This window comes from Miniopterus schreibersii (assembly GCF_964146895.1).
Source record: "Miniopterus schreibersii genome assembly, chromosome: 7".
Lineage (NCBI taxonomy): Eukaryota > Metazoa > Chordata > Mammalia > Chiroptera > Miniopteridae > Miniopterus > Miniopterus schreibersii.
Window position 1 is genome coordinate 11,816,323 of NC_138108.1, and position 11,917 is coordinate 11,828,239.

The window sequence follows — 11,917 nt, forward strand, 5'->3', positions numbered from 1 at the left end:
AAGTTAACTCAAAGTGAATTAAAGATTTGAACATAAGACCTGAAATCATAAAACTTCTAGAAGAAAACATAAGTGGTAAGCTCCTTGATATCATTCTTGGCAATATTTTTTTTTAGATTTGACATCAAAAGCAAGGGTAACAAAAGTAAAAATAAACAAGTGGGACTACATCAAACTAAAAAGCTTCTGCTCAGCAAAAGAAACCATCAACAAAATGAAAAAGCAACCTCCTGAATGGGGAACATGTTTGCAAATCATGTATCTGATAAACGTTAATATCCAAAATATGTAAAGTACTCATACAACTCAACAGCAAAAAAAAAAATCTAATTTAAAAATAGGCAGAGGATCTGAATAAACATTTTTCCAAAGAAAATACACAGATGGCCAACGGGTACGTGAAAAGGCGCTCCACATCACTAACCATCAGGGAAATGCAAATAAAAACCGCGATGATATCACCTCACACCTGTTAGAATGGCTATCATAAAAAAGACAAGAAATAACAAGTGTTGGTGAGAATGTGGAAAAAAGGAATCCTTATGGACTACTGGTGAGGCTGTAAATTGGTGCTGCCACTATGGAAACAGTATGATAGTTCCTTAAATATATTAAAAATAGAACTATCATAGGATCCAGCAATTCCACTTCTGGGTATTTACCCAAAGTAAATGAAAGCACTGACTTGAAAAGATATATGTACCCCTATGTTCAATGCAGCATTATTTACAATAGCCAAGACATGAAAGCAACTTAAGTGTCCATCAATGGACGAATGGATAAAGCAAATGTGATATATATAATGGAATATTTCAGCCATAAAAAGGAGGAAATCTTGCCATCTACAACAACATAGATGGACCTGAGAGCATTATGCTAACTGAAATAAGTCACACAGAGAAAGACAAATACTGAATGATCTCACTTACATGTGGTATCTAAAACAAAACAGAATCGAACTCATAGACACAGAGAACAGGGGGTGGTTGCCAGAGGCAGGGGGTGGCAGGGTGGGCAAAATGAGTGAAGGGGGTCAAAAGGTACAACCTTCCAGTTATAAAATAAATAAGGCCTGTGGATGTAATGTAGCATGGTAACTATCATTAATGATACTGTATTATGTATTTGAAAGTTGCTGAGAGAATAGAGCTTAAAAGTTCTCACCGCGAGAAGAATCAAGATGGCGGCGCAGGTAACAGCTGCACCCGTGGCCTCCCGCAACCACATCAAAATGACAACTAAAATACAGAACCACCATCACTCAGAACCCCCGGAAATCTAGCTGCACAGAAGCCCCACAACCAAGGACCTGAAGAAGCACGGAGACCGGTAGGAGGGGCGGAGGCGAGGGCAAATCAGGGACTGGATCCTGGAGACCAGGCCCCGGGCCCACACCCAGCACCTTGGGGTAAAACCGGGAGGGAATCTCAGCGGCGGAGGTTTCCCGGAGGAGCGAGGGGACCCAGGCCCACATCAGGCCCCCAGCCCAGGGCTCCAGGGCCGGGAAGAGAAGTCCCCACAATTTCGGGGTTTGAAAAACAGCGGGGACTGTCGCTGTGGGACATGGAGGCTGCAGGAGCCCCAGCAGCTCCTCTCAATGCGCCCACACACGGACTTACCCAGAGGCGCCCCCTCTGAGCCCATCGCGGGGAAGCAGCTAGAAAGGACCTGGGACACTCGGGGAGGAACTAACCTGCCTGAGATCCGGGCGAGAGGTGGAGGGCGGCTTCCTCCCAGGCAGAAGGGCTGGCGGAGGCCATTGCTCCTTTGGCGAGTCCTCCCTGCACACAGCCGGCAGGCAGGCGCCATGTTTGAATCGCCAGCACCTGACTCACACCTTTGGCCCCGCCCGTGATTCCCGGAGGCCCCGCCCCTCCCCACCAGCAGCTCATCCGGGCCATTTTCAGTGGCTTTTCTGTGCAAGTAGCCTCTTGAGCCTTATGCTTAGGACTTTCCTAAAATCTCTCAAACAAGCAGCAGCAGGCCCCATACGGCTTGATAAGTGGCCCCAGGCCTGGAACTAGCGGCAGCCTGCACTGGCTCATAGCTTGGCCTCTCCTGGGCACCTCCAAGCCCAGCACAAGTAGCAGCCAACTACAGTTTGCTGTGCAGCTCATGCTGGGTGGCCCTGGGCAAGGCACTGGCAGAGGCTGACTTTGCCCCTCCCGGGAGGCCCCAGAGACAGTGCACCTGGTGGTCAGACTCGACCACGCTGGATTACAACCCTACCACATCCACGAGTGACACACACAAGGGGCACACTCGATGAACACCAAAGCTCCACTGAAGTAAATCCTGCTCCACAGAGGTATCTCCAGCACAGCAGCTCTTTGGCTGTAGTTTCAGCTGGTCCTCACAGCTGATTGGCCTGAGGGTCAATTCCTCCCAGTGACGCCAACAGCAACCAAGGCTCAACTACAACAGATCAGAGCACACAGCCCACACAGGGGAGCACCTAGAAGACCCAGCTCAGGTGACTGGGGAGGCTGAGCCACTGGACCCTATAGGACACCTACTACACAAAGCCACTCTACAAATTCCAGGAGACATCGCACCTCTACCTAAATACATAGAAACAAACACCTGGAAGCAGCCAAAATGTGGAGGCAAAGAAACATGTCACAAAGGAAAGAACAGAAGAAATCTCCAGAAGAGGAACTAAATAAAGTAGATCCAAGCAAGCTAACAGATACAGAATTCAAAATTTTGTTTATAAGTATGCTTAAGCATACTATTACAAAAATTACTGAGAAAATCGATAACATAATAAAGTACCAATTTGAAATGAAGACTACACAAACTGAAATGAAGAATAATTTACATGGAATCAACAGTAGAGTAGAGGACGCTGAGAATCAAATCAGCAATTTGGAACATGAGGAAACAAAAAACACCCAACCAGAAGAGAAAAAAGAAAAAAGAATCCAGAAATATGAAGATAGTATAAGGAGCCTCTGGGACAGCTTCAAGAGGCCAAAATTCATATTATTGGGGTGCCAGAAGGGGAAGAAAGAGCAAGAAATTGAAAATCTATTTGAAAAAATAATTACAGAAAACTTCCTCTACCTGGGGAAAGAAATAGACGTACAAGTCCAGGAAGCATAGAGGGTCCCAAACAAGAGGAACCCCAAGAGGCCCACAGGAAGACATATCATAATTAAAATGCCAAAGGTTAAAGACAAAGAGAGAATCTTAAAAGCAGCAAGAGAAAAGCAGTTAGTTACCTACAAAGGGAGCACCCATACAACTGTCAGCTGATTTCTCAACAGAAACCTTGCAGGCCAGAAGGGAGTGGCAAGAAATATTCAAAGTGATGGAAAACATGGAACTACAACCAAGATTACTCTACCCAGCAAAGTTATCATTTAAAATTGAAGGTCAGGTAAAGAGCTTCACAGATAAGAAAAAGCTAAAGGAGTTTATCACCACCAGACCAGCACTACAGGAAATGTTGAAGGGTCTTCTTTAAGAAGAAGCTAATGAACAAAAGAATCTGACAAGCTAAATAGATCCAGAGACATTGATGCATGCAGCAGACGACCATATTTCAGAGGAAAGAGGGAAGGTGGGTGGAGGGTAGGAAGAGAATAACCAAAGAAGTTATATGCATAACCCATGGACACAGTCAAGAACAGGGTAAAGGCCTGGGGAGGGGGTGGGAGCAAAGTGGAGGGGGTCAATTGGGGGGGGAAATGGGACACCTGTAATACTTTCAACAATAAAGATTAATTTAAAAAAAAAGTTCTCATCACAAGAAAAATTTTGTAACTATATAAAAAAAGCATGACACATAAAATGATCAGTATGTGTGCAGGGCATTAGGGGCGGGGGGTGGTCAACAATCCAGGAAGTCCACCATAGGAGCTACAGAATAGATAACTGATCTCATCATTCTTAGGGGTGGCATCTATAAAAGACACCAACCTAATATAAATCAGATAAATTTAACATATATTCACATTTCATTTTTCCAATGCTCTTGACATTACTTTGGTTAGGAAAGAGAAAGGAAGTAGCATTTATGGACTAACATGATTTACACATGTCCCAATTCCCACACGACCCCCTTAAGTCCTACAATGCTCCCTAAGCTGACTTGACTTTTATGTGGGATATTCAGTTTTTGACAGCTGAGGGTGCAGGGAACATTATGGTCAGGTGCTCCCATATCAATTCCACTTCTCTTCCTTGTACAATGGACACCTGGTTTAGAGGGAAAGACCCCAACCCCAGCTTTAGGGATGAGCCTGCATGAGTCTAAGCTAATTAGAATATTCCTGTGGCCACTATGATGTGTTCAGGAATGGGCAATTAACCCAAGCCAGTCAACTAACTTCTGCGAGACAGCAGAGCCAAGAGAACTGCAGAAAAACAAAGCTATTGTTTTGGTGATCTAATGAATCTCTAGAGAAAACTATACCTGAAGGGCACCCAACTATTAGACTTTGTGGTTATATGAACCAATAAAGCTGCTTTATAGTTTAAGCCAGTGTGAGTTGCAACCACATGAATTTGAACTGATATAAAATGGGTTGCTGGAATGCATGCTATTCCTCAATAGAATTATTAATTGGGTTTTATAGATGTGCAGAACTCTGCCCTTTATTAACTCACACCGGCCACATGTAGTGTATAGGAAGGGCTAATATCTTTCCCATGGCACAGCCCAGGTTCATATGACTCCAGATCTTTGGGATATAAAGGCTGGAATAAAGGTTATCCTAAATCCTAGCTTGGCCTCTCCTTTAAAAGGTCACACATAGTTGGCTTTCTCCTGCTTCTTCCTCTTCCTCCTAGGGCCATCTAGAATTTCTTTAGTAGTTACTGTTCTAGAGAAAATCCTCAGCAAAACCTCCCAGTAATCTTCCCTTGAGAAATGATGAAATCCTTAGCCTCCATCCTGGACCATTCACTGGGCCTCTCAAATTTCTAGAGGTAAAATCAAGCAGAGGAAGTATACAGGACTCTGGTTTCGTGGATTATTTAGTTCCTTAGAGCTATGCCTAAAGGGAATAATTTTTTAATCATCTCTGAGTAACTTAGGACCAGCCCACCAAGTCTCAGAAACATGAGCCCAACAGGGAAGGTCCCAGAGGAGGCAGCAGCAGCCTGGACAGGTGCAGAGAAACTGTAGTCAGTTTAGGCCTTCAAACCCTCAGAACTATTTTCTCCCTCATCCTCAACTCCCACTCCAGCTTTCTCTGGAGGATGGCTCAGACACTACCACACCCAAGTTTCCATCACCTGAGGCCCTCTCCTGTCTAATTCACCCTACTGCACACACCATAACCTGGACAGTATCCCTTGGAAGGCAGCTTCACCCCATGTCTGCTCAAGAGCCCACCATGGACATTCAGAGGAACCAGGGCTCTTAATCTCCTCAAAGGCCTGTCCTATGCCAGTTCCCACAGCTCCTCCTCTTTTTTGACTACTGCCCAGCACAGCCACACGGTAACCAGTCCAAGGCCGGAAAAGGGGAAGATCAAATATGTAATGGAATGACTCCATAAAAGAAGCCATGGGCATGAGAATACAGGAGCAGAGCAGGGCTGTTGAGGACAGGACATTGTGGGCATCACTCATTCATAGGGTCACCAGGAGCTGGAGCCAAGTCAATGGAATGTAACACACACACACCCCTATTCCCCCAAAGGAGTATATAAACCCCACGAGGGTGTTGACTTTATCTTATGGAATCCTAACACTTGGAAAAATGCCTGGAGCAGAGTGTGTGCATTAATTCGATTCATTTCCTAAAAACTTCTCCAGCTTAACCAATATTGGGTTTCCCAGTCTCTGTCCATTGACAGGGGGCTATCCATTCATCCCTGTCTCATATCAGTGTTCCATTGGATAATCCTTCTTACTGAAAATAAACTTATTTATTCATTTATTTCATCCTTGCCCAGGGATATTTCTTCCATTGCTTTTCAGAGAAAGTGAAAGTGAAAGTGAAAGGAAGGGAGAGAGAGAGAAACATTGATGTGAGAGAGACACATGGATTGGTTGCCTCCTGCACATGCCCAGAGTGGGGTGGGGATTAAGCCTGCAACTGAGGTAGGTGCTCTTGGCTGAAATCGAACCCTGGACCCTTCAGTCTGCAGGCCCACTCTCTAACCACTGACCCAAGCCCGCTGGGGCTGGAAATTGATTTCTTAATAACAAAAACAGGAGCCTTTTCCTTAATGTCTGTGATTTTGCTTTCACTCCCTGAGAAGTGACACCTTTTCCCCCCTAAGGGTCAATTTACCAGGCTAATTGCTAAATCTCTATAATCCTCTTGAAGCCATTTCCTTTGGAAGAAGTCTGTGGTAGCCAGTATAAGCCCAGAATTAAATAGTGGTTCTATAACATCTGGCAGCCTAAACAGTTGCTTCTGCCGTTGTTACCAAGACAGTTCCCTCCTCTCTCAAGCTCTGACCACTTCAAACCGAGCCTCCCGAGCCACCTCCTTTCTGGTGCCCTCCTGATTCTTAACACTCCTCGACCTGCTCTTTTCAGTTCCCAGGGCTGAACCCTACATAGCCCCAGCCGGGTGCCCAGCCAAGTTGGCACGCTCTTCACGTTTTGTCCAACACCTCCCCATCCCAGCCTCTCGGTCGCAGCGCTCACTCGCCCCCAGTCCCCACCGCGAGCCCCGCGCGCTCACCTGGAGCTGGTGCAGGTGCAGGATGTAGCCGCGCCCCAACAGCTGGAACAAGAACTGCAGCTGCCCTGGTCCCGAAAGCTCCTCCGGGCTCCGCAGCCTCCGGTGGCCAGGCCCGGTTTCCGGAGCCTCGGCAGCCTCGGCCGCGGGGAGGGCGTTGGGGAGCGAGGCCTTGGCTCTGGCCCCGCGTGGGCCGGGGCCGAGGCGGGCCGCCCGCGTCCCCAGCAGCGCCCACCGCAGCCTCGCGCAGCTCACCGCAGCAAGGCGAGCCATGCCCACGCCGCCGCGCCTTTGAGCCGCGAGTGCCGAGCGCCGGGAACCCGCCCGGAGACGGAGCAGCAGGGGCGGGTCCAAGGGCACCGGGCTCCCGGGGAGGGCCGGGCAAAGGCCGGCCAGGCCCCTTACCGTTCCCTTCGCTCGCGGCGCCCACTCCCTCCCACCGGACTCCGCGAACGCACCGAAGGCACCCTCTACGATCGTGTGCCTCCCGGCCCGGGGAAGGGACCGGCCAACACAATGGCCGAAGATGCGCAGGGGCGCTTGGGGAGACCCGGAGAGCTCCGACGGCGGCCGCCTCTTCCGTGACGCCCCGCATCGCACTTCCGAGAACTCCTAGAACTTGAAGTTCGCTTGGTCCGAACTCCCAGCAATAGTGCAAAAGATTCTCGGAAGTCCCGCAGGCCCCGGAGGCCGGGAGGCCCCACCCAGTGCGGCGGCCCTCGCCTCACCTTCGGGGTCGCCACCGGGGACCCGCTGCTGAAATTAAAGGGGCTTTTCTTAAGGCATCCTACACACACACACACACACACACACACACACACACACACGCACATCACGGAGTCCCAGCACTGAGGGAAGTGAGAAAATAAAACGCAACGGCCCAGTGTCCGAGGTCATCTGATTCCTGGAGGGGAAAGTCAAACAAACAAATTTAAATAGGCTTTTAAAATGCAATTCTGCCCAATGCCCTTGGCGCTCCTCACCCCTAACCCAGCCCCAAGTTGGCGAAGGCCGGGTTTTTCACACTGCAGGCTGAGACCACTTAGCGAGTGCAAGCGGAATTATTTTTCAGTAAGATGAAAAACAATAAAATAGTACAGAAAATATTGCAAGAAGCAAAAGTATTGTTTCACGAATTCTTTGTTTCATATATATTCAAAGTATACTCTTCAAAAAGTAATAAAAAACATGATTTATACAAATATAAAATAAACACAGGATCAAAGATTATTCAACCCATTAGTGACACAACCAGCAAAATAGTGAGGCTTGTTCTAAGAGCAGTGGAAGAGTTTATTATTTATAGGCAGCCAGAGGGGGGGAAAGGGCATATTAACTTCAAAGGGACAATTAGATTGACAGCTGATATGACTGGGTGTGGATTTCTTTTTACTTACCCCTTAGGGGTCATAGAGTTTCTTGAATCTGTGACTGCATGTCTTCATCAGTTTGGGAACTTTTCTGGGCATTATCTGTTCAAACATTGCTACTTTGGGGGGCAGTAGGGAGAGCACCGGGGGTTAGACCCATGGCGTCAGATGGGACCTGAGTTCAGCAACCTCTGTACTTGAGCTCTGCCTAAGAAAGAATTCAGAGCCAAGACTCAAACTATAAGAGAACATTTATTTAGAAACTCACAGAGGTAAAAGAAGTCCTAGAAGAAATGGCCTTAGGAAACAAGTTACAGAGGCAAAGGAAGGGCCTTTGGAGCTTAGAAGTGAGGAAGGTAAAGGGGGGGAGAAGGAGGGGAAAGGCAGGATGTGCTCCTAGGAGGGAGAGCATGCTGTGTCCTCCGTCTTAAGGGTTTAAGGGTGGAGATTTTAGGGGAAGTCCCAGGGAAAGATCTCAGGAGAATATCCAGCAGTTTTCCAAGTGTGTCCTTTTGGGGTTGTGGTCTCAACTGGCTTATCCAAAAGTCACACAGCAAGGACATTTTCTTTTGAACTTTCTGAAAATTTGTTTCCCAAAATGATGTCTGGCTGTTCATTATCTTGCTCACTAGAGTCAAGAACTTTAGTGAAAGTAATAATAATGTATTAAAATCATTAAATCCTGCCCTGACTGGTGTGGCTCAGTTGATTGGGCATCAACCTGTGCGCTGAAGGTTCTCCATTAGATTCTGGGTCATGGTGAGTTTGGTCCCTGGTCAGGGTTCATACCAAAGGCAACAGGTTGATGTCTCTCTCTCTCTCTCTCTCTCTCTTTCTCTCTCTCTCTCTCTCTCTCTCTCTCTCTCTCTCTCTCTCAAGTCAATAAAAACATATTTTTTAAAGAATAATAATAATAAAATCCTTACATATATATAGCACCTTAATTTTTCTTTCTTTCTTTTTTTTTGGGTGGGGGGGGCAGATCTCCAGAAAGAAGTATGATGTAGAAAATGTATAATTGAAGATATCCATGAATTCACTACAAGGACAAATTGTGTGCATAAAATTTGGGTTGAGATGGGAGAGTATATAAAACTGAACTGATTATTTAATTAACTCATACACTTTGTGATTTTGAAAATTAAAATAAACAAAAAATTTCCAAACCTCCTCAAAGTAGAAAATTTATGTTTGCACTGCTTTCAATGTAACTATACAAAAAAAAATCCCCAAAGTAAAAATCACCCATTATCCCACCACTTGAAAAATTTATATAAAGTAACAAAATGAAAGACCCCTGCTCTGCTTCCCCAATTATACTCCTTCAAAATGAAGCACTGTCCATAGTTTGGTGTATATTCTTTCAGACTTTGTTCTATAATTATATAATTTTTTTTTACTGGTAGGTGAAAAAATATCATGTTGATACCTTAATGTGAATCCCTTTAAATATTATAAAGGCTTAGGGTTTTTTTAAACATGCTTATTGACCATTTCTCTTTCCTCTGTGAAGTCCTTAGTCACATCATTTGAGTTTTTTCTGTGGGGTTGTTTTTCTTTTCTGATTGTTTTGTTGGTGTTCTTTTTCTATTTAGAGAGATTAACCTTTGATTACATATATATACTTTGTATATAGATAAAGTATTTTCTCCTGACAGTGTGTCCCCCCTATTCTTGACTGTGTTTAGGGTATCTTTTCTTAATTTATGTGTGGTTCAATCTGGCATTTTTGTCCTTTTACAACTTCTGGGTTTCATATCTTGCTTTAGATTGCCCCAAGATTATTAGAGGAAATAAACCTCCTATATTTTACCTTACATTTGATAGTTTCATTTTTACATGCTATTTTTTCCCCCACAGTTAACAATTTAATCCATGTGGACTTAATTTTTGGTTTTGGTGTGACCTAAAATCTTAATATATATTCTAATTATTCCAACATCATTTATTAAATAATAGCTCAGGAGATTTCTGGGTGCCCTCATCTATCTGGGAACGGCATTCTTTAAATTACAGGACTTAGCTCTAGCTGGTTTGGCTCAGTAGTTAGAGCTTTGGCCCTCGGACTGAAGGGTCCCGGGTTTTATTCCAGCCAAGGGCACGTACTTCGGTTGCAGGCTCCATCCTTGGTCTAGGCATGTGTGGGAGGCAACCAATCAATGTGTCTCTCTCACATTGATGTTTCTCTCTCTCTCTTCCATTCTCTCTGAAAAGCAGTGGAAAAAATATCCTAGGGTGCAGATTTTAAAAAATAATAATAAATTATATTACAGGACTTAGCAGATCTGACCTTCCATTTCACTCCAGTACATTCCTTTGGTGCCAAGTAGCTTTCTGGAGCTGGCTCTGCATCATCCTCTGATACTGCAATGACCACCTTGAATTCAGAGTCACAGTCTCCCCTAGGATGACCCTCCACCTTCACCAGAGGCCAGGAGGAGATGACAAGAACAGACACTGCCGCTGCATACCACTCTGTCTCTTTAGCATTTCACAAGACCAACATACCAGAAGGCACATGTTCCTTTAGCAAGAGGTTAGGACATTTCCAGAGGGGATTCACTACTCAGGAAATCAAACATGCCAAACCTCACTTCTACCTTGAGCTCCACAAGGGTAGGCAGCTGGTAGCTTCGACCTCACCAGCTTCCTAACTGGGTTCTCCAGCACTGCATTTGTTCATGTCCCTCTTGCATTCTCTTCTTCAAGTCTCAAAGTGGCAAACTTCACCTTCTCTTCCTCAGGAGAGCCTCACTTCTTTCCCCAGGGACCCTGGGTTCCCTTCTTCAGATAAGGTTCTGAGTCCTACTTTGGTAGCCTCATCCAACCCTGGGGTTCAGCCAGTGGTCCCACAGCTGTGGCACAGGTGGGCACCCAGCACCTGGGAGACAGGGAAGAAGGACCTTCAGTTCCTGTTTTATTGACAATATTTGCACCCATGAGCAAGATGACAAGGCAGCTGGTTTGGTTCCTCTATTGGTTGACCTATAAAAGTAAGCATTTCATCCTAGATAAATTACTTTTCTTCCCCTAAAACTGTACAGTCTAAACCCATACTGAATCAGTGAATAGAAATTATTTTGCTAAAGAACAAAACAGTTAGTTTCTCTTCTGCTTTTCTTGGGTGTGCAGGAGACCCGCTGCGTCACAGGTCTACACTAGCTCTAATGACTACACCCTCTGATACCCAGGGAAAGGCACCTGCCTTCATTCAATTCTTTCAGGTCAACAATTATCCTCTGATTGGTGGTGAGATGGTGTGGCCCATTTTTCCATACAATGCTTCCCCAGAGGTTTGTAATACCATATACATCTTTTCATCAGTTCTAATATATATTTGGACCTATTTCTGTACTCTTTGTCCCAGAGGTCAAAAATCAAAATAGTTTGAAATGCAACAGACCAGGCCAGAGACCAGATTAGAGGAGTGGTGGGAATTGGGGTAAATTAGACAGCCCCAGGGCAGCTACCACCCAACTCTGGCCAATTGTTGGTGTTGCTAGAACTTTGGATTTTTTTAAGAAAAGCCAAAAATCAGGATTTTTATGTGAAAACAGCTGGAAATCTTTTAAAAATTAATCAGGCCGAACAAAATCTGTGTGTGCTAGTTTTCAGCCTCTGCTTTATTATGTTCCAATTTTTTCTCTGCCTGTTCCTGTGCCAGTGCGATCCTGTTTGAAATGCTGCTCTTTCTGGGCTGAATTGTGTGCCCTCAAAATTCATATGTTGAAGTCCTAAACCCAGTACCTCAGAATGTGACTGTATTTGGAGATATGGCCTTTAAAGAGATAATTAAAGTAAAATGAAGTCAAGTGGGCCCTAAACAAATATGGCTGGCATCCTTATAAAAAGAGATTTGAACAAAAGCACACATACAGAGAGGACCAAGTGAAAACACCTG

General features: G+C 45.2%; 1 protein-coding gene across 1 annotated transcript in view; it reads right to left on the reverse strand.

Annotated features, from left to right (window-relative positions):
* The window catches only part of CYP27A1 (cytochrome P450 family 27 subfamily A member 1), a 32,472-nt gene extending 24,967 nt beyond the window's left edge, over positions 1-7,505 (reverse strand). The window contains exon 1 of the mRNA XM_081143202.1: positions 6,650-7,505. Within this exon, the coding sequence (XP_080999328.1) occupies positions 6,650-6,919 (270 nt within the window). The 5' untranslated portion in view covers positions 6,920-7,505. The remainder of the gene's footprint in view (positions 1-6,649) is intronic.
* Between the last annotated feature and the right edge of the window lie 4,412 nt (positions 7,506-11,917).